The sequence below is a fragment of the Etheostoma spectabile genome, chromosome 11, assembly GCF_008692095.1.
Source record: "Etheostoma spectabile isolate EspeVRDwgs_2016 chromosome 11, UIUC_Espe_1.0, whole genome shotgun sequence".
NCBI classification, from domain to species: domain Eukaryota; kingdom Metazoa; phylum Chordata; class Actinopteri; order Perciformes; family Percidae; genus Etheostoma; species Etheostoma spectabile.
In genome coordinates this window covers 15,157,231-15,183,594 of record NC_045743.1, presented here as the reverse complement: position 1 = coordinate 15,183,594, position 26,364 = coordinate 15,157,231, and the positions used below count along the sequence as shown (strand labels likewise).

General features: G+C 38.4%; 1 protein-coding gene across 1 annotated transcript in view; it reads left to right on the top strand.

Annotated features, from left to right (window-relative positions):
- The window catches only part of lrp1bb (low density lipoprotein receptor-related protein 1Bb), a 203,630-nt gene extending 178,590 nt beyond the window's left edge, over positions 1-25,040 (top strand). The window contains 15 exon segments of the mRNA XM_032530345.1: positions 183-406; positions 1,276-1,382; positions 3,391-3,507; positions 3,753-3,926; positions 6,645-6,770; positions 7,205-7,369; positions 14,447-14,608; positions 15,147-15,321; positions 15,676-15,780; positions 18,250-18,363; positions 20,234-20,310; positions 20,621-20,711; positions 21,053-21,203; positions 23,488-23,562; positions 24,617-25,040. Coding sequence (XP_032386236.1) covers positions 183-406; positions 1,276-1,382; positions 3,391-3,507; positions 3,753-3,926; positions 6,645-6,770; positions 7,205-7,369; positions 14,447-14,608; positions 15,147-15,321; positions 15,676-15,780; positions 18,250-18,363; positions 20,234-20,310; positions 20,621-20,711; positions 21,053-21,203; positions 23,488-23,562; positions 24,617-24,757 — 2,004 coding nt within the window. The 3' untranslated portion in view covers positions 24,758-25,040.
- The last annotated feature ends 1,324 nt before the right edge of the window (positions 25,041-26,364 follow it).

Below are 26,364 nucleotides of genomic sequence, written 5' to 3'. Positions count from 1 at the left end.
TACAGATATGAAAAGCATTAAGCTAAATTATGCTATGACTGGTCAATTGCTCATGTTGTCTGTCAATTTACAGTAACACCAAATAGATCCTTGCTATTTCTTCTATGAGACACCACCCTAAGGGAATGTATGCACACACAGTTGTACAGAGCACCTGACTTTGTGGCTGTCATTGGTTGCAGTGTTCAGACTTCCGTCGACCCAGAGATATTTCTGCTGACTGGATCACAGGCAACATCTATTGGACTGATCACTCTCGGATGCACTGGTTCAGCTATTACACAGCCCACTGGACTAAATTACGATATTCCATAAATGTGGGGCAACTTAAAGGACCAAATTGCACCCGCTTGATTACTGACATAGCGGGAGAGCCATACGCCATTGCTGTCAACCCAGCCAGAGGGTAAGTTGTTGTTGACATTGTTTATTTTTCCCCAATGATGAAAATAATCACTCCTATCAACAATTAGGCAACGTTTCTTGCCAAACGTGCTGTTTTGTTGCCTCTCAATAAAAGCCCTTTACTGGCTAAGCACTGTAATGTGACCCAGCTACAGAAAAGTGCACACTTGGCCATCAAGATAGCTGTGAGATGCTAAATCAAGGATTGACAAAAACATTAAGATATGGACACTTTTCTTTGAATATTTTGTCAGTGGATCAAAGTGGAAAGCGTTGCAATTTGAAAAACGTAATCAATTAACCATTGCTCAATGGTCATTGAAAAATGTACAGTAAATATAAGCATTTCATTAATTACTCAGCTGCGGTTGAAGTAGCTTTATCTGTTACCTATTACAACGCTTAGTGTTACTACTCACACCAGCTCTATAAAAGGTGCCCTTCAACCACAACAAAGCCTCCACATCCACGTGTGGTTGTGATGCATCACTCACACAATGAATCCAGAGGCTTTCCAAATGTTCTCATCAGCTGCATCGCCATCTAATACTTCATTAGTTGGCAAGTAAAGATGTAAAAACGTTGTCTGCCATTTATTAGTTTTGAAATTGCACTTACATTAGGTCGTTAAATATGACATCATCACCAAGGACAATAGCGTTTGTAAGAATCTGTACTGAGAAACAAAATGTGTTGCTGTAGCAATTGGACATTATCGGGCTATATGAGTGTCATAAGCATTCATTTATTAGGCTGTATAGGCACAGAGGGTGGCTTTATAGGCATTTGTATTTCTATGCGTACTGTCACAAGAAATAACATTTACAAGAAGATTGTGTCAAGGAGGTACAGTATTTCTCTTTGTTGCAGGATGATGTACTGGAGCGTAATAGGTGATCATTCTCATATAGAGGAGTCTGCCATGGATGGCTCCTTACGCAGAGTGCTCTTGGAGAAAATTCTCAAGAGACCCACAGGTAGGTTTTTTTTGTTTGTTTTTAAGTCAATAAATTATTTACGTGTTACTGCCACCAGTCATTGATCACTGAAACAGAAATCATTGGCACAAACGTGAAAGGCTTGTGCGCGTGGATACGCATCCTTCTGTAAGTTCACTGCAAACACACAAAAAGGGGACATGCCTACAAAAATATTGCTGGGGCTGTTGGTTGTCAAAACTACTCAAGACACTGATTCAAATTCAATGTATTCACATCTATGTTTGGTCAGCTGCCCTAATTTTCAGACTATGTAATTTCAAAACATTTAAATAAGACACTCTACCATTTTGAGGGAAAATATCTGCAACACTGGGCCCCTTTGACATCAGTTAAGTGCTTGTACGTATATGTAATCACGGAGCTGAAAGTTCAGTGATTAAATGTGCGGGCATGAAGTAGCGATAGGTTAAGAGTAACACCAGAAGAAATGAAAGGTTGCCTTACATATACAGTGGATGAAGTAATTAGGGAGGAAAAACACTAAACAGTTGTTTTGCTACAAATGGTTTTAAGTTGGATCAGTACCTCAATCTTCCAGTTAAACTGCATTGCAATATTCATCTATGCACAAAGGAACAATTCACATCCATATGTCAATAATAAATAGACATTAAATAGAATTTTTTATTTAACGTTTATTTTAACAGGTAAGTCGATTGAGAGAATTCTCATTTGCAACAACGACCTGAACACATTCATGCAGTTACACATTGATAACTGGAAGCTGCCCAGTACAACCGCAGTCTGAGCCGCTGGCCTTCCTCAAGGGCACCTCAGTGGCCCCAGATTTTTATCCTGTCGGTCTGGGGATTGAATCCACGACCTCCTGGTCACAAGCTTGGATCTTTAACCTCTAGGCCCATTGCCCTAGTAGACATTGTTAGTCACAGCCAGAATCTTATTCATTCACAAGCACAGATAAGGAAGTAACAAAACCATTGTGTTCTCTCTGACATGCGATGCACTGCATGCACGTCTCTGTAATTCATTAAATATACAAAGCACTGTATGATATTTAATTGGCTGCCAACCTTAATTAGCTAATACTACATTTGTCATGGTTGATAATGCAGGACAGAACAAGGAAAGGACCCAAATGCAACCATTTGAAGTAGCTGATTGTATGATGTTTTCAGAGGTTTATTAAGGTTATCTAGGAACGCAGGCTGTTTAGCAATGCAGACTTGACCAGGCTGGGAACAGGCAAACGGCAGGAGTTGGCAGCCAGGTAACAGGCAACAGAAACCGCATTGCAACTTGAATGAATCTTGAACTTGAATCTGACAAAGGAACAAAGGAAGTGGACCAGAATATGTAGAGACTGGCTGACTTAACAGAAAGATGTAACCTGCTCTGTATTAAATGCATTGATTATAGTGCTGGATGGACCCATGAGACTCATATACTATTGTCTTACTATGGTGAATATTTATATGTTTATATGTACCACATATACACTGCATATTATTCCACAGACAGTGCAGTTACAGCTTTTAAAGTCAAAACTTCTTTATAGCCACTTGAAAATGTGTTGGTGTGTCTATAGGGAGACAGTTAGTGCTGATCTAGTTTTGAAGAGCAGCTTTGGCCTCTTTTAATTCAAGGGACCCATGCTCTGTCTTGGTCACAGAAAGAGGAATTCATCATCTGTAGAAAAATGCAAACCTATTTAAACGCCCCAGCCAGGTGCTCAATTATCCAGCCAGACTTTTGGGAGAAAGTGAAAGTGAGTCACTGATTTGAAATTGTAATGTAAGCAAGCCAAGATGGTAGATCGACTGTGATTTTGACACAAGCAAAACTGATGTTGAAGGCAAACAGCCAGAGGGAGATATAAACAAGAGAAACCCTGCTTCCACATCCTGTTAATCTGCAACATGCATATAACTATTGTGACCTGAAGGTCTCCTCCATTGAGGGATTCTATTACAATTCCTGTGTAATTTGTCAACTAAATGAATCTCTTTTCTTCATCCTCCCACAGGGCTGGCCATTGATTATTTCAACCAGCGATTATACTGGGCGGATCCTGAGCTCTCACAGATAGGGAGCGTGAGACTGGATGGCTCGGACCCTCTGGTGACAATCAGTGACAGACACGGTAAAGACAACTGAAAACAAAGCACAACTTCTTTTAAACACATAATATCCACGGTGCACGTTGGTTTCTTTATCTTGTTATCAAGTAATTGCAACAACACCACTGCTTTTGTGTCTCAGAAGGGCAAGCTACAAAACAATCTGAACAATCTGCCTACGCAAGATAGCAAACATCTATCATCTCAAGGCTGCAAGTGTTCTTATAGGGTTACCTGTTATTTTCTGCTTTCTTTGCTGGATTTACAGGCATTTCCCAACCATATAGAATTGATATATTTGAAGACTACATCTACGGAACTGGACTGGATCACAAGGTCTTCAAGATTCACAAGTATGGCAAACAGTCGGTGGAATTTTTCAATTTGGGGATGGAGAAGCCCACTAATGTTTTGATCTCCCATCGTTACAAACAGCAAGATGGTAAGTTGTCTTTTTTAAAGTTTTAAATGCAGAATGAGTAGGATTAGTCAGTTGCGGTTTGTAAACACAACATTCAAAGTTGGCCCCGTCTCAACGAGGGTTTTGGTGCTCACCCAGGGTTATGGATGCATGCAGACGATCTGGCACCTGGTCGCAATGTTTTAAAGAGGTTGACACCCAGAAACGTCCTGAAAACAGAAACCTGAAAAAATACAGGCATGGTTTCTGCAGATGCAGACACCACCACACAATTCTAGTGGGCCATAAGTGATGATTGAGAGGAATTATTTTTGTATACGTATACATTAGAGGTGTCACGATTCTTCAAATCCACGATTCAATTTGTTTTTTGATTTCCAGGTCATAATTAAATTACATTTTTGATTAAAACATTTTTTTTCAACAAGGCCATTAGTTAGCAGAAGGGTACTTGCAACAGTTGGAGTTTCTCTGAGTTTTTTTTATAGCGCAGGTGTATGCACCATTAGTTTAACCACGTGTACCTGAAAGCACCAATCGTTGTTTGTTAACAACGAAGGCAAAATGTTGCCACACGGGTGATTTCAGGGAAGCAGGATGATTTTCTGGTGTTTCTCTATCATCTCCAAATCCACCAGTGGCCATGGTGACTTAAAAAGTCGAGCTGCAAGCATTTGGTAAGCTAAGGTTAACCTGTGCCTTTAGCTGCATGCTTCCAGCCAGTTAGCTACACTGTGTCTGTTGTTGTTTTTTATCTTCGGGCTTGTGCAAGCAGGGTTGGGCAGAGAAAAAAAATACTGTGGGAATTGCCAATCCTGCTTCTGATTTCGATTAATTATAATTAATGGATTTCAAGTCGTGATACCCCTAAAATACATAGTTTATTTTTAGGAAAATCCTACTAATTGTGCCTTTAAGTAATACATGTTCATGCTACTGTGTATGCATATAATATCTTTTGAGGGTTTTATAGAGAGGAATTATAGAGATTAAAAAATGAAAACAAATCTTTCATAATTTAGATTTACATCCTACATTTTTGTTCCAGTTTATATATTTCTTAGTTTTTAAAATGTATATTGTATTTTCTAGGAAATTCTGTTTTTGGTAAATTTGACTTTAAGGTTTAAGGTATTTCTAGGGCATGATTTAAGACTGATTAAAAATGTGCTTCTTCTTCTTAAGACTCACATTGCCTGTGACGTTTATTCTTGACCTGTAAACAGTATTTACCAGTGATTAACGAATAAAACTGGCACATTAAACAACCTTGACACCAACTGCGTATATGTTACTAATTGCATTCAAGTATCACTGTGATAAGCAAAAAAAATCTAAATAAAGAATAACTTCCTGGCATCTAACAAGCTGGAGAGTGTTAGACAAAGAGCTATTGTAACCAATTGTAACATGCTAATAAAATGCACTTGTACAAGGTGCATGTGGAGAGGGTTTGTTAAAGATCATCATAAACAGTTATTAGAAGGAAAATAAAATTAGTTATATAAAGGATTAATTGACTAAATGGTGTCTGGTTCATGTCTTTGTGTGGGTGTTCAAGGGTGATTGTGGTTCTTTAGACCTTAGTTACATGTAAACAACGCATAATAAAAGTATAGGATGAGCTATACTTGTGTAAAAAATTGATAAAAAATATCTATTTACATGCTATGCCTATTGGTTAAACAATATATAAAGAAACAGCACATGCTTTCAATTCAAGGTTGATAGAAGCTCTCATTAAAGCGTGTTACTGTTCCAGGAGTTCAACATAAAACGCACCCATCTGTTTCCTGAGACACAGTTAATCAATACAACCATGTCTTCTCACTTTCTTCATGTAGTGGACCAACTTCAGTTATTTGTTACATCTCTGGTGTTAATGGTTAGAGAACATCAGACAGCTCAGTCTTGGTCAGTTTTTCCCTTAAAGGGCGGCTGTTCCACTCCCCGGAGACTCATTAAGTCAGCCATTTAGTGTGTAGTGTGAAGTCTGTGAATGGAAGATGTGCACAGCCTGCAAAAGCTATGGCATGATATCTTCAGCAAAACCCTAACAACCATTTAGATTTGTCCTGGGCTTTCATCTCTTAAATCGTTGTGTAAGAAATCTAAGAAGTCATTATCTTGAGTGTATACTGTGGAACCATTAATGATAGGCGGAGACATCAGTGCAGTTTTTAAGTAATCAATCAACAATATGTAATGCACCTGCAGTTTGGACAGTCTTTAGCACTCTGTTAGATGTCTATGTTACTTAAACTTTTAACAAAAAAGTAGTGATTGCCAGAGCTCTTTTATAGCTTGCAGATTCTGATTACCATATTGAACTTAATGCAACCCGCCTTTGTTGAAATGTTTGGTATTTTGACTAAATTCAGAGTATTTTTTAATGACGTATCCACATTGTTTTGTCTACCCAGTGTAGGCGGCAGCAGGAAGAGCACTTCAAAGTGCAGCTAATCAATTAGACACTAGTCAATTCTTAACACGTTCCACAATTGTTGATTATTCAATTTGGAGAAGAGGCCCATGTGAAGTTATTCATATGCTTTAGCCTTATGGCTCTCTGGGCTTCAAGAAAATAACACTCTCCAAAACAGAAATAAAACACTTGAAATAAATAGCTTCACTCTAAGAAAAAGCAAACACTTATCACAAACAAACGGGTCTTTGTCATCTCAAGCCAGACTGACAGATTATCTTCTTGGCTCTCTTTTTTTTCCACTTTCTCCATAGCATCAAATCCCTGCCTGAGAATGACTTGTGATTTCATGTGTCTACTCAACCCAGCGGGTGCCAGCTGTACCTGTCCAGAGGGGAAGGTACTGGTCAATGGCACCTGTAGTGATGCCATCATCTCAGGTAAGCCTACTCTTGCATCTTCATGCATAGTTAAGATCACTTATGTAATTTTGCCGCAGCTATAATGGTGGATGATGCAAGTCTTCGCTTGTGGTGTGATAACCAGAAACAATTTTCACTTTGAGGAGATTTTGATATGCACTAAACGCTGCTTGTAGCAGCATTGGAAACTTGTCAAAATACAGCACCAAAACAAGGTTTTAGCTGACATAGCTTGGACCACAACATACTGTATCGTGAAGATTTGATTCATGTTGAGGTTGAAAAATGCCGCCTTGTGCATGCGTTTTTTGTTCTTACTCAACTATTAGAAAATTCAGGTTCACACCTCTGTGGTTGTTGCTGTCTGACAATAGCAGCATAGCACTGTTTTGCGTGATTGACTTGCTACACACAGCAGCACAGTAAGTGATATGGGCTTTGCTGTTGCGAAGGTGAACTGTGCCGTCCCCCCTGCGAGAATGGAGGCCGCTGCTTAGCCAATGAAAAGGGAGACTGGAGGTGCTACTGCTGGCCTGACTTTTCAGGGGACCGCTGTGAGGTCAACCACTGTACAGACTACTGCCTAAATGGAGGCACCTGCATGGGCTCACCTCTGGGTAAGTCTGCTTCAAAATATACTGCCTGATTCCTCCCTGAAATTGCAGTATATTTCATTGGCACTACTGTCTTTGTGTCCAGCCTTTGTTGAATAATCTCTATGTTGACATAGCTATAATTTGTGAAATTCTACTCTCTAAAATCTAAGCATCCAGTTTGTGGATGAATATATGGTTCATGTTAGGCCTGGGTAATAATTCAACAGGATAATTATTGTTTTCAATAGAATCGTGTCATGATGTGTCATGAAATCATATAGTGAAATATCGTGATACACAATTACATCATCTAAATTGATAAAAACAATCTGAGTGAAACTCAGAAGATTGCAGTTTCATTTTTACATCAGACTTTGCATTACCACTCAGTTCAATGTGATTAACAAACCGGACTCCAACTGACAACCTTCCAGTCACAAGCTGTTCCAACCATTAAGCTCCATTACCCCACAAACGTGCATACAGCAGTACTGGGTTCTCTCTGCATAATAATGGTGGATAATAATGTGTAAAGGTCGCTCTTGGAACTGAATTGTTGGTTAAAATAAGTTGTGAGTATTGTTTTCCAACCAAAGTGTGCAGGATTTTCTTCATTCATTCAGCTTTATTATTCAACTCCTGCATGCCTACACCCAAGCATTCCGCTTCTAGGAATACTCCAGTGTAGTTGAATCAAACGGTTGTAATCAGATTACTCTGTCAATTATATAATTCACACAGGGGCATGTAAAAATAGGCTTTACCATGTGGTTTATACCAGAAAACAGAAAACATGCTACATCATGACATATTCTTATTGAGATATGAAATTACCAATATCAGGATAGTAGTAATGTGTATATATAGGTATAGTTGGCCATATCGCCCTAGTTCATGTTATCCTTGATAATCAGCTGTGGGCAGACCAAACTTTGGCTCACATTTGCCACATTACCCCTGCCAGTTGAGCAGGTTTTGTCATTGATGACTCAAATATCCATCTTCCTCCATGTTGTGTTCTGGAACAAACCACTTCTACCCCACAATTGAGCAAATATGCTGAGATGTCAGCGGTGGAATTGAATCAGGATGTACAGCCCCTTTAAACATGTTATCGTTGAATTATAAACCTGAACATCATCTTGCCATCATAGCAATTACACACATCTCCATTTCCATTTGTCAAAAAAGAAAAAGAAAAAAAAGATTCACCAGAGCAATTGCCCTGATACAAAAAGTGTGGTTTGTGTTCCCACATTCATGTTTTATAATGGCAGAGCCTTATTAAAATTATTAAAGCTGTGTTCATTTAATGACACTCCATAAATGAAATACCAAAAACCAAGCAGTATGTTCGATTGAGTCATAGCAGTTACGCCAAACAGTTACAGCCTTTTTAAAGCATAGAATAAAATCTGGACAGGAAGCACATTGATATTTTTGATAAAATAAATCTTTTTCATCTTGTTTTCAAATTCTGTTTACATTCTTAAAACTGCTCTATGTGACACAAACAGTAGCCAGGATAATCACTGATTCTCATTAAATGAAATAGAGTACGCCAAGATTGCATTCAAATCATGTTGCTGGCTGTGGGAACCCTGCAGGAGGGCTTCAAGACTGAGGAAGAGACGGCAGGGCTCCTCTTAGTAACAATCAGTCTTAATTTGTTCTCCATTCAGCGGCTCCGTTGTTGAAGTCCAACATGCTACACTGGATTATGAATTGTTTTCCTGTTTGTGGTGGACAGTTGAGAGGAAAATGAAAGTGTTGTGCTGCCGGGGACACAGTGCCTTTTTCTTTCATTCATGCCTGGAAATTTGTCTGTTGAAGAGGTCTTGCTGCATTGACCCCATGTCTTTGTGGCATAAGTTATATAGCAAATGGCCAGGGCTTAAAGTATTCCGGCAACGTGCCAGATCTCCGGCGTGCCGCCGTGAGGAAAAATACATAAATAAATTTGGGAACTTGCATGCGGTTTTATATTTTTGAGTAAATTGATTTCACCTACCAATCATATGAGAGGAACGCAACTCTAACTCATGCAGAGCTTAAAGTACTCAGGCCTGGTGCCAGATTTCTGGAGTATGACTCTTTTAGAAAAATAAATCAATGAAAAAGTCCACATGGGATTTGTTTTTGAAGCGCAAGGTTTAACCAATCATCGAACCTCAGAGGCAAAGTAAGGCGGGTCCTTGCCGAAAAGCGAGAGTGTTGTGTGTGGTCTCTGTGGTAACACGGCTAAAAACAATTTAGCTACAGTTTTAGTTGAGAAAGGAGTTAAAAACAAAAGGCGTTGGTCATGAATAGAGGACAAGAGGAGAAGGGTGGAGACGGGAAGCCGTTTAGCACTTGTTGCCTCAAGTTGAGCACCCGGCTGCAGCGTATGTTCAGGGAAGATACTCACTGTACGGCAGCAGCGGTAAGAAAGGGCTTGCTAGCCAAGACGCTAGTCACAAAGCTTATGGCAAGCCCTTTTAACATTTAAAAAAAAAAAAAAAAAAAGTTTGACTATCCGGAATTAACATTGTAGATATCAATAACGTCTCTATGACTAGTCGTAATTACATTTTGGATAGTTGGAATTGTCATTCAAGATATCTGTAACGTATTTGTGGCTAGTCAAAACGACAGATAGAGATATCTGAATTCAGTTTTGACTTTGCAAAACTGAATTACAGATATCTACAATGACGTCATTGAAAACGTCATTCAACGCGTCACACATCTTAAATGACAACTGCAGAAATCTGTAATTCAGTTTGGACTAGGCAAAATGAAAGTTAGAGATATCTCAAAGCTCATTATGAGGAGAGTCGTCTTGTTGTGGAAAGTAACGCTGAATCCTCATTTCTTGCTGCCAGCTCCTGGCTGCAGCATTAAAAAGACGATTAAAAATACCTACGCCCTCTGGCTGCTCCAACATGGTGCTAATGTGCTAATTACACAACTAACAGGGGCTAGCTATGTGATTTGATGATTTGAACAACACGCTCTGCTCCCGCCTGGGGGATGCGGGCCCAATTTTCATATAGATATCTGCAACGTCATTTTGCCTAGTCAAAACTCTAATTAATGATATCTTTAATTACATTTTGACTAGGCAGAATGAAAGTTAAAGATATCTCTAATTTCAGATATCTCTAATTAAAATTTATTTCAAGATATCTATTTCTTGATAATAGATATCTACTATTAAATAACGAATATCCCTAACTCCAGTTTGAGATATCTACAACGTCATTTTGACTAGCCATAATTCCAGTTACAGATATCTTAAACGTAATTTTGACTAGTCATAATTCCAGTTACAGATATCTTAAACGTAATTTCGCCTAGTCAAAACTTAATTTAAGATATCTGAAAGGGACGATATAGATATCTTGAATTGAGTTGAATTAAAGATATCTTGAACTGGAGTTATGAATAGTCAGTATCCAATTGTAGAAATCTCAAACTGGAATTACAGATATCTAAAATTCAGTTGCGAATATCCGTAATTGACATAGTAGATATCTGCAACTGAATTGTAGATATCTGTAATGATAAACCACATACAAATTAATGGCAAACGTGATGTAATTTGTCCTAGGAAGAATGTCTTTGTGGATATCTGAAATTACAATTGTGGATAGGAAGAAAGTATTTGCGGATATCCGAAATGTTCTTTTTGACTAGGCAAAACTGAAATAAAGATATCTGCAACACATATCCAGTCTAGCTTTTAAATGTTAAAATGGCTTGCCATATAAAGCTTCGTTCCGTGTACTTTGTCATTCAAGTACATTACATCATCGACGGCTACCGCTGACCGACCGTTTTTGTGATAAAAACAGTACGTGTGTGGACGTTCATAGCGGAACTCGATTTGCCATTAACGATGGCCGTGGTGTAAAAGCTTTCTGTAACCCAAACTGCCTTGACAAAACTTGTCTGTTAGAAATCAGCATGGCAGTTATTGAAACATAACGGTCTTGTCCCAGAGTTTAGACGTCTGGCTTTATGAAAAGCTAAACAAAGTTTTTAATAAATGTACATGAAGCAACTATGTCAACATGGAGAAAATCATAAATATACTAATTTGCTTTTATGATGATGACCTGGCTGTATATATATATATATATATATATATATATATATAGAGAGAGAGAGAGAGAGAGAGAGAGAGAGAGAGAGAGAGAGAGAGAGAGAATGTGTGTGTGTGTGTGTGTGGCCAAAGTAATAACACAACATCTAGAAAAAAAATTTTTTCACAATGATTCAATGTAGGATTATGATATTATTGCAATATGAAAATCTACATTGACTCTTAATTTAATATATGGTTGGAAGAACTACAAATGTTTCCAAACCTTTTTTATTCTTTAAAAATTATGGCGTATTATTGTGTAATGTAAGACGGACTTGAATTGTTTTGCCACTCAACTTAACTTTAATGAGTGCATATCCAAACATTACCCTGGGGACCCCCCCACTCCCCTCCAAAAAAAAAAAGGTTTCAGGCTCAGGTTTTTTTTCACTTTTAGCCCTGAATGGGTTTCCTAAAGTCACTGGTTCGGTGATAAAAGGGGACTGAGGCGACTTCACAATCAATTAGAGGTTGGACATTTTCCAGTTTAATTTTAAGGTGTCATTGAATGTCTGCTTTCCTGTCCCTTCAGCTGGTTTACCTACACTCTAATGGACCTTTTGGCAACAAAACAAATACTCAAACCATAGACACACAACTGTTCTCATTTGTCTATGCTTTTATGGCATTAATGGCTGTCTTTGTAATATGAGTTCAGAAAAATGTGAAACATAGAAAAAGCCTTGCAAAGAAATAAATAAATTCAGTTATAAGACCTAATAGGACCTAAACTCAATAATCATAACGTTACCACCATTGTATTGTTTCTGACAATAGGGGCTACAATAGAGATGATTTAGATAATTGTTTTTTGCAGTTGACATTAATGAATGGCTAACAAACTTAGTATATTCCTTTAAACTGATATGATTCAATCTACCTTATAAAATTCCAACATCTGAAATGAACTTCAGGTAACCCACCAAAGTGGTTGTCCTCATCTGACTAGATGACCTGCATTACTTCAGTCTATGGTAGTTTAGAAAGCAAACAACTTCCTGGCTAAACTTAGCAAGCAAGTAAAATAAGTACTGCACTCTTAGCTCCCTGTGGGGATTTCCGTATCCAAGCCACCTCATCTTCCTGCAGTGTCAAAGACACCTGTCCTGACTCACCGTAATCTTGGTAATGTTGGAAGGGTCTCAATGAAGCTAATAGGGTTGGTTTTAAGTTCAACGTGTTATATTCAGGGTCATGTCAAGTAAGAAGGAAACTTGTTCAGGTAGCCAGATGTGACATGGTAGATAGTTGCTTTGATGAACCCCATGTTTGTGTAGAAATTAAAAGATGGCACTGTTATAGCGTCATCCGGACAAGGAAATGCCTTTGTTATGTGTTTACTTTTTTTCTACAGTTGTATTCTGCCTTTTTAAATTAAAAGTAACTCCTGTAGAGAAAGCTTAAACCCCCAGCATCCATTGAGTTAACAGAAGTAACTGGAGGCAGAATGATTGTCTCTTGGACATTTCAAACCAAGATTATCCGAGCCACAGAGTGTGAAATTACCAAGTAGTGTAGTGTGACCTACATGGCAAGATCTGTACCCATGGCAACTTAGTTGTATACTATGCACGCAGTCACGCCTAGGAAACAACAACTGCAACAATTTACTGAACATCCGTTAAACCAGCCTGGATTATTCTGCCTGTCCATTATGAACGTGTGAGTCAATCATGGTGAAGAGTGCACTGCTTTTGAAGGACTATGAAGAGCTGATTTGATTGAAACATTTCCACCTACTGATAATGTGTTACTCTGACTAACAATGATTCACACTCAGCCTCAACCAGGAGAGTTGTGGGGAGATACCCCAGATGGTAAAGGAATGGCCTTTCCTCTCAAGTGTGTAATATAAGAATATGTAAGATAGGTTACAAAGCCATGAAAAAAAAACATCAAGTAGAACCACAGTTCCCACATGTTGAAGCGACTTAAGGTACTTTTGATATCTGATTAGGATGCTTCTTGAATGCCTCCCTCTTAGAGATATGCCAGACATGTCCGATAAAGGAGAGAACCGTGGGCCGACCCAGAACACGCTGGAGGAATTATATGCATATTATGTCTGGCCTGTGAACGATTCGGGATCCTTGGAGGACATAAGTGAGACAAAGGGCAACGGAGCTCTCTCCATAGGTGCCAATCTGCGGTCTCCTTGACCCATGTATGAATATGTGTCTGAAATGATGGATGGATAGAAGGATGGCTCTTTGCTTTTACTCTCACCAAAGTCATGGAGGCTTTTTACTGCTTCTATTTAACATTTGTCCTCGTGACTATAAGGATTGTCTTTTGCATACAATATGTAACTATGATGACATGATTGATAATGTCAGATTGATGGCCAATCGTGCACTGGACCTGACCAAAAACAGTAAAGTGTTGGGCATTTAGATTGACACAAGCATAAGCATGTAAGAAGTTTTTTATATATATACTTTAACCGGTCAGAAGTTTGTAGTGTAATTTGTTTTAAAAGAGTCATTCTGGGGCAACCTCCTGCTCACCCAGTAAGAACTTGCGCTCCATGTAGGCTGAGTCCTTTGCAGCGGCCAGAGTTTGAGTCCGACCGGCGGCCCTTTGCTGCGTGTCAACCCTCATCTCTCTCCTACCTTTCCTGTCTATCCACTGTAACTATATAATAAAGGGAAAAAAATATTCTTTAAGAAAAAAAGTCAGTCATTTGGAAAAACAGCTGAGTCATTTAGCTTTAAGCCAACATTACTGAAATTGGAAGTGCATTTGTTTGGGACTATGTGCAGCCATAAGCGCTAGAGAGTAATTACGGCAGAAGGAGTTTGTATGTGAGAAAGACACAACACAGAACGTGTCATCCAGTGCAACAGTGTGTGCATTGATATGTTATGTTAAAGATATGTCATAGTTTTTTACTTGTGAGTAGGATCAATGCATTGTTGTTTTTTGTCTTTTCAGGCTCTCTTAATTTTTCCTTTTTTGTCTTTGTCCAGGTAAGTCTACATGCCGCTGCCCTGTTGGCTTCTCAGGGCCTTTCTGTGAGAGGAGGGTTTGTGACAACTACTGTTTAAATGGGGGAACATGCGACATCACTCAGGGGAACCAGCCAGTGTGCCGATGCATGGCAGAATATACTGGGGACCGTTGTCTTTACCGTGAGTCCCCCCCCCCCCCCCTGCGAACCCAACAACTTACATATGATTGACATTAGCCGCAAGAACACTCACAACAAAGCATTGATTTGAATTCAGTTATGCTGCATGCAATCTATAAAACTAAGCATTTCAAAGTTCACACACTTCCAGTGTGGAACAAAAACAACCCCCCTAAAGTATTTTCTTTCCACAAACACCGCTTTTGACTCTATTTGCAGATAAACAAAATCAAAATACTACCATCAAACAACCTTTGGGTGTTTCTGTGCTGAAGTGATAATGTATTTCCTTTTGCATTGCTTTGTCATAATGGGTTGTGGGAAAATAACTTCAACTCCACATCATTAGTATTTTCCTTGTCGTTGTTTGCCCAAGGGGTGACATCATTTCATCTGTGGCTAAGATGTCATTTGATGTGGATAATTAGGTCCCATCAAAAACTGTGTACAATTCCAATCAAACTGTCTTAAACTGTGTTCCCAGTTTCTCATTACACACTACCTCTCTTTCTCTTTATATTTCTGTGTCTGTGGAACAGACATCTGTCATCACTACTGTGTGAACTCCAAGGCCTGCACACTATCCAGTAGCGGGTATGTGGAGTGTGTGTGTCCCGCCAGGTTTGAGGGAAACAAGTGCGAGGTGGACAAGTGTCTTCGATGTCACGGCGCTCCCTGCCTCATTAACGAGGAGACAGGAGATGTGGTTTGCAAGTGAGTGCTTGGTATCTGCTCACTTTTCTTGTCCCTCATCCCTTTTTGCTATAATGCCAAGGCTGCATGGTCCTCATCATTTCTGGAATAGCACTAGTTCTACAGTGTATACTCAGGTCTCAGTTGCTCTATCTGCAGGCTGCAAGCTAAATTAATTTGTTTGATTGAACCTGAAAAATGTATTGGACCCTACAGCAATTTAACTTCTGGTAAAGCCAGTGAATAAGAAGCCAGGTGAACTATCCCGCTTTATATGAATTATGCATATGTTTGACAAACCACCACTGACTCATTTTGCTTCTTGTAAAAGTGTAGTTTTATGTTGCTAGCATCACTTATTTCTTTACCCTCCAGTTGCACAAATGGCAGAATAGCACCAAGCTGTCAGCTGTGTGACGGATATTGCTACAATGGAGGCACCTGTCACCTGGACCCTGACACCAACCTGCCTTTCTGTCAGTAAGTCACTGCTTAATGGGTGAAGGAAAGTGGGGGAAAAACATGTAATGCTCTCCACTTGTGTTCACACTCTCACTGTTTCCATTCAAATGCTGGCTCTGTGCCCCAGAAAGCTTGGTCTTAGAAGCAACACTGAAAATCACCATGGGGTACCATTTCCCTGCTTGGAGAACAAGATAGATGTCTTCCTCTGGAAAGAAATCCTTAAGTTGAGGGAAGGTTTGATGTCACTATGTGGGGGCCATGGCACAGCAAGGGGCTGACTGCCAGTACACCATATTATACTGTGTGACACCTCACCGTGGCTTATGGTTTTTAGGCAGGAAAAAAAAAGATTTCAAAGCGCATTCAAAGCTTGCCATTCTGAACATATCACACTGTTCCTCCTTGCAGTAAAGAGCTGATGTCAGGCCTCACTGACTCTCTTCAGTATGAGGTTTTAGAAGTTCTAAAAAAAGAAGCTGAGGTATGTGTCAGTGGTAGAACATGTCATAATACCCAACGGCACAAGCGTGTAACAGACGAAAGCTTGACTGGCAGACACGAGGGAATTATTTTGGAAGACTACTCAAAGCGCTGCCCATAGATTAATACCACCTCATCTATAATCACATGCAGTGGTGTGTTAAAAATCTCTCCAAGGAGGAAATTGGAAATTCATTTCAAAAGCCTAACTCTCTATTTTTTTTTAACTGCCCATTGTCCGGTGTAGTTAAATTGAAATTTGCGGTCATCACTCACAAATTCCAGGGGATAGAATCAATTTCTATGCAAATGATCTTATTCGATGAGGTTAACAGATCTAGATAATGTGGTTTATTATTTGCAGAAAAGAACAGAGATTATGTGAGATGATGGATATGTCAGTGTCAAGAAATCATAATGTTTGCCCTTAATACTCTGAGTAAATGCATATTTCATCAAGCCTTCCCAAAGCATAAACCTTGCAGGGCAGAACTGCTTCAATTGCAAACAATTCTTGCACTAAACACTGAAAAAGGTTGAAGAGATTTTCAAAATGCATGAGTCAAGACAGCTATGGTAAACATCTAAGCCCTCACTGCTATTCAGTGAGTAATATTTGCATATTCTTCTTGAAAAGCATTTCAACTATACAATTGCTTCTTTTTCATACAATGCAATATATCTCACTTATTCCAGCAATTGTGTCAGTATTTTAAAAACAGTATTTTAATCGGAAATATAAGTCATCTCTGAAGCTGGAGCTGAGAAACTGGCTTTGGACTATGTGTGCACAATGGAAGGACTTTCTTTCAGATGAAAATACGTTCTTGACGTGGCACAACGTTTATCTGTCACTTTGGCTTCTTCTGGCTTCTCTTTCCTCTTTCCAGACCAACTATGAGATAACTTGTTAAGGGTGTCTTTGCAAAAGTGGCTAGCACTTTGGACCTCAGTTTGAACAGGTCCTATATTTGTCTATCAATAAGTCCATATTGTTTATAAAATTTGAAAGTTTGATTGAAAGTGATTTTGATTGTTATCCAGATACAAATGTCCTAATTTTAAGTCATACAGGTACAATAATTCCCATTCCCCAAATTTGTCTTACAATCTTCCATTTTAAGGTATTGCAACCTTTTTTTGGTAACACTTTATAATAACATCACTCATAAATGGTTAATTGATAGTTAATTAAGTTATTAGTTATTTTATGGTTTACAAACAATGACTTGATAATGTTCACTAATTAAAAGTAAGGCTACACTATATGTTTTAACAGTTTACTGTTGCAAACATTACAACAACATGTACATTGTATTAGGTATTTGTTTATGAAAAGCAGATGACTTATAAACATTTAAGAAGTTGTTTGTAAGCCGTCAATAAACATTTGGATGGCTATAATGAAGTTGCAACTGATGATTATAATACCTTTTAATGGTTAATAAATAATTTTTAAAGCATCTACAAAATGATTGAGATTATCAGTGCACTATTATCAGTGCACAAATAATGAAATAATCATCTCTTTTATAGATCATAGATCAGAATGCTTTGTAAATGCTTAATGAAACACTTATTTATCATTATCAAATTATAATAGTTGCAACTTTTATAATACACACCCAAACAATGTTTATAGATGGTTTACAAACCAATTATTAGCCCTTTATTTCAAATGTATATATTTTTACCATCTTAAACTGAAATGAAGTGAAAATAACATTTTATTTTGCCTTGTTCTATTTTATTTTATTTTTTGTAATCAATTGACCAAAAAACCTCTTTTAAGTGTTATTACAATTGCATACCTTATTTCTCTTGATTTGTGTTCATATATTTATTTTTTGCTAATTTTCTTGATGCGGACACAACATTGACTTACTCCATTTTTATGATTGAAGCTGATAAAAGGGATGTCAGTCTCCATTCATCAAGCAGCAAACAGTTCAACAATATTCATTCTCTGGGCCCTTTTATCACTCCCAACACAATGTTTTGCAGCTGCACGTCAGGGTTCAAGAACCAACGTTGTGATGAGCTGGCCAACCCCTGCGATTACTTCTGTCAGAATGAGGGGATGTGCACATTAACAGCTCTTAACAAACCACGCTGCAAGTAGGTCCTTCTCACCTCTCCAGCTGTATTCAGAGCCCACTCACCCCTTTTTGTCCATACCCCCACCCCAACTCCATCTGGCTCCATTTCAGCCTCAGTCCAGTATATGGGCTCTTGGTCACAGCGACTTATCATGTAATAAGTGTAATAAAGTAATGACTTGTCAAAAAGTAACCCAAACAGTGAACTGAGAGTCAGTGTAGTGACATTAATATTTCCCTAGATCATAATGACATTTAAATAATTTTTGGGAAGTCTTAATGTGTCTTTATTAAATACTTTGCAGCCATTTGGTTGTGACTGGAGTGTGCCATTAGTGAATGATCACTACTGTGACATATAATAATTACTTAGCTTGTAAAGTTGTTGTCAAACACTGGTTTGCCCTTTTACCAGCAACAGCTTTCATTTAAACTGGAGAGAAAATGTTTTGTCACTTGCTCATTTTATTTGTGGGAATAAAATTGACTTTGAACTAAATTGCTTTTTACCTTTTAGAAGACTTCAATAATTGACATTTAGTCAGTTCATTTTTTATTAGTGATGTTTTTTACATCACGTTTGCATTATTATTTTTAGGTCATCCTTATTTAACCAGGAAGTCTTTGAGATATGATAATGAGCTTTAATTTTGCTAGTTGGCAGATTTTGTGCTAAGCTAAGCTAACCAGATGCTGACTCATACCTAAAGCACAGACTTGTGACAAGTTGTATCAAACCTTGTATCTGACTCGGCAATAAATCAAATAGGGATTTTCCCAAATGTGTCAAACTAGTCCTTTTATATTACTTATTGTTTTTATTAGTAGTAGGAGTAGTAGGAGTACTTGTGATAGAAGTAGGAGCAGCAGTGGGGCACAGTAGATTAAGGCATTTCAAATTTTGTATTCTCCTTGAATTAGAGCTCAATATTTTCTATTTTTATCACATTCTGAGCAGGTATGAGCTAATGTGGCACTTATTACATTATCAGTTGCTGCATGACTCTGTACATTTGCCACCCATCCACCCATCTCATGCAACACACAGGAATCGGGGAAGGGGAACTAAAACGTGACAGTCTCTGTGACGTTGGCATCAGTCTGCAACCTGTGCATGATGGCAAGTTGAAAATGTCCGTTATTGACCAGTCAAGTGTCTAACTTAACAGGCTGAACATCTTATCAGTAATCAGTGTTTATCTTTAACGCCTTCAACACAGAGTTAAGAGAATTTCTTAAGGAATTAGTCTTTTCATGGTTCACGCTTCCCAAAGGAGAGCAAACTCCCCGATGCTCCCAATTTCCCATTAAATTCATGCTGCTGTGACATTTCGTTCAACAAGGGTGTGATTCATTTCCTGTATGTATGGGGCTGCATTCTTATTTTCGATGATGTTCTGATTCTTGGAGTGCATGTAATTTAGAGTAATTTCATTCTGTCGTCATCCAGTCGCAACTACCAGATCCCTCATGCTTTAAAGACCCATCTGCGTCAGTCGTTGTGAAATTAGATATCACCTCCTCTAACAAGGGTCATACATCACGCCCATCGGATCCCATTGGAACACAAATGAGATGACGACTTGTTGTCCCGCTGTCATACTTTTGTTGTTTTTCAACACTGAATATTCAACATGTAAATTCACATACACACACCGTTTATGGACACAACATTTATGTATACATAGTGCTCTCTCTCCAGGTGGTGTTTTGTTTGTGTTGGATCAAAGCACTTCATAGTGAGAATCATAATGTGTTGTATATGTATGTATGCCACGGTTACATCATAATGTAGTTCATTTTGCAAAGGTGTTTTCTCAGCAGTTTTTTCCCGCTAGGAAAAATATTCTAACAGTAGTTTATTTTTACTCTGTTTTGACCTCCTTCAGATGTTCAGCCAATTGGGCAGGAACACAGTGTGAGAGGCCCGCCCCTAAAAGCAGCAGATCAGACAATACCAGCGGGGGTGAGTATTGGGAATTTCAAGTGTTGTTATAAAACCTTACATATTTCCTGTATGAATATTATCATTCATACTGTGTCCCTATTCGATATCAGTCAAATCTATCGCAAATGATCATATTTGTAAACATCCACACATTCTTACTGCAACACGTTATTGGACTTGGTCCTGATTGGCACCCTAACTATAGATTTCCTGAACTCTATACAAACTGCCAATCAAGCATGGTTACATACAATGTGTCACTATCTGAGTCCATCTTAGCTCTTTTCATTTATCTCTCCACACCATCTCTCCTCTGTCTGTCTCCCAGGGAGCATAGCCATCATTGTGCCTCTGGTCCTGCTGGTAATCTTGATTGTGATGGTGGTAGCAGGTGTTTACATCTGCAGACGGAGACAAAGGTAAGTAAATAAATAAAGAAATCTGATATAAGTAAGAGAGAGGCTTCTAAGCAGCAACAGATGATGAGAGAGACAACACTACGCAGCTTTGAAGATGAATGGACATCAGCTTTATAAATGAAATGTTTCTTGTTTGTTTCAACATGCTCAGCAAAATGCCTGATCTCTGCACTGAGCCGCTGATTATAATCCAGCTTTTAGGTCTGCCAAGCAAAGTTATACACTCCAAGTGTGCCAAGTAGTGTGATGTGATTTGTTGTGTGGAGCCGGGAAAAGCTGTACAGCATGTTGACCTGCATGTTGTGTATCATGTTAATGACTCCTGGCTCCGCACACCTCAGGGGAAAACGTGTCCAGAGACAGCCCATGACAAACGGAGGGATAAACGTGGAGATTGGGAACCCGTCATACAACATGTATGAAGTGGACCATGACAACCATGCTGATGCAGGCAGCCTTCTGCGACCCAACTTCACGCTGGATCCTCACAAGGTTGGCTTTATGAGCTCAGTATTAAACTAACCACAATGCCAACAGCAAGCTGAAGCTTTACATGTGCCTGAAAGCCAATTTGTTTTTTTTGTTTTATGCAGTGCAACATTACAGCAGCATATTGCTGCCACTATGACAAAATATACACAAGCTTGGGTTCTCATTTTAACTAAAGTAGTTTCTTGTTTTAACAACGTCCTTCTTATAATGTTTTTCATGTATTCATTATCACTTACATGTCAAATTATTCCGTTTTAACAAGAAACACATTGTATCTCGTTACATCATAAAAACTGTCAGCCTGGGGGTGTACAACCACTTATCTTCTCTGCCATCAAAGCTACACACAATAATTAGACAGGGGCACAAAACAATAAGAAAGCAGCTCACCGCTACAGTGAATCAAATTTAAAAAAAACTTTACATGTCGCAATCAATGCTAAATGATTGATCAGTTTTGTGATATTTATTTACTTCCTAATTATTTATTGTATCATCTTGTTAAGATTAAAAATGTCTTTTACAAAAGTATTCGATAAGATTGATCAAGAATGGTAAGATGTATCTTTTTATGATTATTGCGGCTGTGAGCAGTCCAAAAGAATGCTGCCGCAAGGGACTTATTTTTCTTCTTCTTCCATATGTACAACACACTTAGCACTGCTGTTACCTAATGTAATTGTTAACTGGTAAGTAGAAATAATTGTGTAACACTGCGTGCTAAATTGTGCGCAGTGCGGTCATCAAAAGTGTTCGCTCCCAGCTTCACCCCCTCTCCGGCAAAGCCCGAAGAACCAGGTGCACAGGTGAAGCAAACAAATATATCACTTCCACTCAAACCGTCATGAAAACGCCCACCACCTACAATACCAGCGCACAACACAATAATCAATAAATGAGACCATAAAGAACATAATGTGGCTCCTACAATGATCTATCAATCAATATGGTTATTCATGTTATATGAATGATCTACAGTGTCTCTTTAGCCATTGACTGGATAACAGACTAACTTTTTTTGTTGTTAACTTTTAACAAGATGGATCTAAAATTAGGTTTTTCAAATTATGAGAATTTATTTTTGCTATTTTGGGAGTCTGTCAGTACTGTATGCTCAGAACTCATCGTGAGAAGAAGTCCACTATTTCCCCAATTTTATTTTATTTAGCAGCAAATACATTTTAGGTGCTGTATATTCTTTTTTTAGGAACTCATATTTAAGTTGCCATATGTATTGATGTCCTCTTACACATTGTTGAAAATTAGTGCAGTGCTTGAAAAAGTGAGAGGAGAGGAGCTGATTTGATCGGCCTTCATTGATGCCAATCCTTATCACACCTGCCAATTATATTGTACTACACGTAAAAAATACTATTATAAATAACACGTTGCAGGAGCATCACTGTTGCACCAGCATAGTCCTGAAAATAGGACACCTTGTCAATTACACCCAACTGAACCTGCATAATTGCTTGTGCTTCGACTCATTGCATCTGTATCCAATAATGCAAGTACAAGGGTGTATACAACAAACTTAATGTGACTTAAAAAAACAATTTAATTACAGGAAAGAGCAAGGACACCAACAACCATTTTCCAGCTTTATAAAACATGATTGTGTATTGTGGTCTTTGTCTCTTCTTCAATAACTGTCATAATGTGATATCTGGTGTTGGGATAAATGAAATTATTTTACATCTGTTTTTTTTAGAGATGTAGTAAAAAGCTGGCTACAGTTGTGCAGTAATGTACAGTTGCCATGAACCAAGGGGACTTTTCATCTGGCTGGTGATTTATTCTGTTCATGGCCCTCAACCCCACACTAACACTCAGCATATCAAATGAATCATAACACCTTCACTGATGTTGTTATCTAGCTCACCTGCGAGAGCCTCAAGCCTAATACTATTGCTTCTTCCCCTGCCAACTTTGACATTTGCTATTGCCAGTCCAATCTGGCTGTATTTTCAACAGAGGCATGCCGGCTTGAATCTAAACTAGCTTCTGTATTCCACTACACTCTCTTGGTCCCCGACAATAACCTTCTTCTTTAATTCAGTGCAGTATTATTTTGAGTTAAACAAAACTCAAATAGATTCATTCTTTGTTGCGCTATATAGAGGAAATTTAGTACAACTAGACTAATTTTTAGAAATTTGTGGAAAGACTTAAAAATAAAAAATAAAGTAGTTGGCCATGCGTCAAACTGTTCAGTGTTAGCTGTGTTGGTTTTAGTGAATTTAACTTTGCACTGTAAACAGAGGTGGTGCTTGTTGTGTTGCAGGGCTGGTGTGTAAAATCCAGTGATCCTCACACCTTAGGCATCAATTCTGTGCCCAAGGAGGTAATCCCTGGACAGGTGAACAATTCAAACTTCACTTTGTGTTTTCCCTCTAGAAAACAAATTCAATCTCATGTAGGCAAACAGTGTGCACTGTGCAGTTACCTGGCGCACATTTTAAACAAATTGATATGACGACCTGTACCAAATGAAAATCAGGCCAAAGTGAGTCACGGTAACATACTCCGTCATCTCTAGCCGTTTCCTACATCATTTTGTGAGAGCACTGCAATATACTCCTAATATCAAACAAGTTGCATTATACTTTGGCATGTAGACAGTGGGCTTGCATGGCTTTACTGTATGTTTACAATGGCTTCTTCCTGCATGTTGCTGTCTGTTACTGTACTATTGCTCACTGAATAGCAATCTACTTATACGTTATGCATGAGTCTTGTCTTGTGCTTTTCCGATAGAGGTCAACTTAGATGTTTAGCCCGCTTTTTGAAACGTTGATAATCACAGTGGACTTTCCTTAAAGCTGCACTAATCAATCTTTTCTTATATTAACCTCAGCTCAAACGGCCCAGTGTAATGTGAAACAGGAGGTAGCTTGTAGGAATGAATTCCTCTCAGCTCCCCTAGTTGTTTTGTGTCTTTTAGGTCTTTTTTTCTTTTCTTTTTTTTTTCTTTTTTGCAGGCTGTCCAACAAACTCTCAACCTTATAACTTACCTTATCAAGCTTTTCAGCAGATGCAACTCGGACTGTAAACGGACTGTACGCTGGTGCCCAGTACAAAACAGCAAACAAAGTTAGCAACTAGCTACAGTAGTGAACAAAGTGAAGTATTTAGAGCCAGATGTTTCATCTCATGAGTTGGTGGGGACCAAAACAGAGCTAAAAGAAGAGTAACTATTCACCAGGTGTACAAAACATGACAAATCCAGATGAATCATAATGCTATTCCGTATCTGCTGGCTTTTACAATTTTAACAACTTTGTAAGTTAATATGTTAGATGTTGTGTTCTCAACAAAAAATGGATTAATGCAGCTTTAAGACTCCCACTGTTCTTGGAAATGTATATACAGTAAATAAATAATTTTATCCATCTTTTTCCCTTCCTTTACAGCCCATGAACTACTCAAACCCAGTGTATGCAAAGATCTATATCGACGGACAAAACTGCCGAAAGCCAGTCATCAGTATTGATGAGAGGAGAGAGCTACTCCCAAAGAAACTAGAGGGGACAATTCATGAAACCGCCGCATAGCCTAACTTTACACTTTGTACTTCTTTTTTACCACAATGTATAATACGAAGGAGGAAACAAGAATTTTTCTATTTCCTATGAGGCTCTTTGGTTTTACCGGTTTAGCATCAGCATAATGTCCTTGTTGGTGTGCTGAAGAGATTTATTTTCCATTTACTGTTTGCTTTCTAATGTTAGTCAAACATAAATTATACAGCGATATACTGTATACTCTTTGACACTGAAGTAAAGCTGCTGATTTGCAAAAACTTTATTAACATCATAAGCCACACTCATGCACAAACCAAGGCGATTTCCGGCCAATTTCAACGTGTAGCTCTTTTTTTTTTTCTTATTGTAGTGCTGTCAGTAGTGAGACACATTAAAACATCGGTGCTATCTACACCGTGTTATCCTCCTGCTAAAGTTAGCACCCAACAGGCTTAAACAGGGCAAGTTTTAAACAGGTTTTTAACCTCTAAACATGTTCAAAATGTCATTACCAGTGCCTACCCATGTGCAGGCATTCCTTCTAAGATAGCACAGTGAATTTGACTGCATGAGATGTGACAGAAAGCCATAAAAGTTGTGACAACCGACAAGTGTGGACATCCGACTAGTGTGTGGAAAACAGGAAATAAACAGAGGTATGGATTAACACAACTTTTATGCCTTTCTGTCACATCTACTGCAGTCAGATTTGCTGTGTTCACTTGGAAGGAATCACTGCACATGGCTAGGCAATGATAATGACATTTTGACCATGTTTAGAGGCTAAAACAAGTTTAAAACTGGCCCTTTTTAAGCCTTTTGGGTGTAAAATCTAGCAGGAGGATAACTCGGTGTAGACTGCACCGATAGTTGTCATTTGTCTCGCTACTGACAGCACTACACATTAAAAAAAAACAGAGCTACATGTTGAAATCGACCGGAATTCTTCTTTAAAATGCAGTGCTGAAATTTGTACCCATACCTGTTTCTAGTCTGAGTGGAACCTGGACGGTGTGTTGTTTTATGAAGGTAACGAAGGCAGGTTGGCTCAATTTTTCTGAACAAATGTAAGTATCGAAGAGAGGCATTAAGAGGGTTGTTTCTAAGGCATTTTTCTTTCTTTTTTCAACTTTCATATGATGTATGGACCACAAAGCTTCACAACTGAGCAGTGAAGCTTGATATTTTTTAGGTTTTGTCTCTTTTTTTCTCTTCTCGGTATCTGACAGATCTACGAACTGGATTTCCAGTGGAGGCCATACTATCAACATGATCTTTTCTCACACAATATGTAATTCCTTAGGTCTTCTGTCTTTTTAATTTCCGTGGATAGCCACCTCCATCCCCCCAGTTTCTACAGTGACATACCACATGAACTAATCTTTTGGTGAAAGCGATTGAAGCCCACCTTGAATGTTCTCCGATCAGATTCCCAGATCCTGTACTGTACACTGAAAAGACAGATACTGAATACCATATTTTTCTAGGTCTCATATATCAACAGATGGCTTCAAGTTGTAGACAAGGAAGAGATTTACCACAGCTACAAAAAGGTGAAGAGTTATAAACACATCTGTTACTTCAGAAAAGAAGATGATAATTATAAGAAATTTTATAATTTTGTATTTGATTTGTAT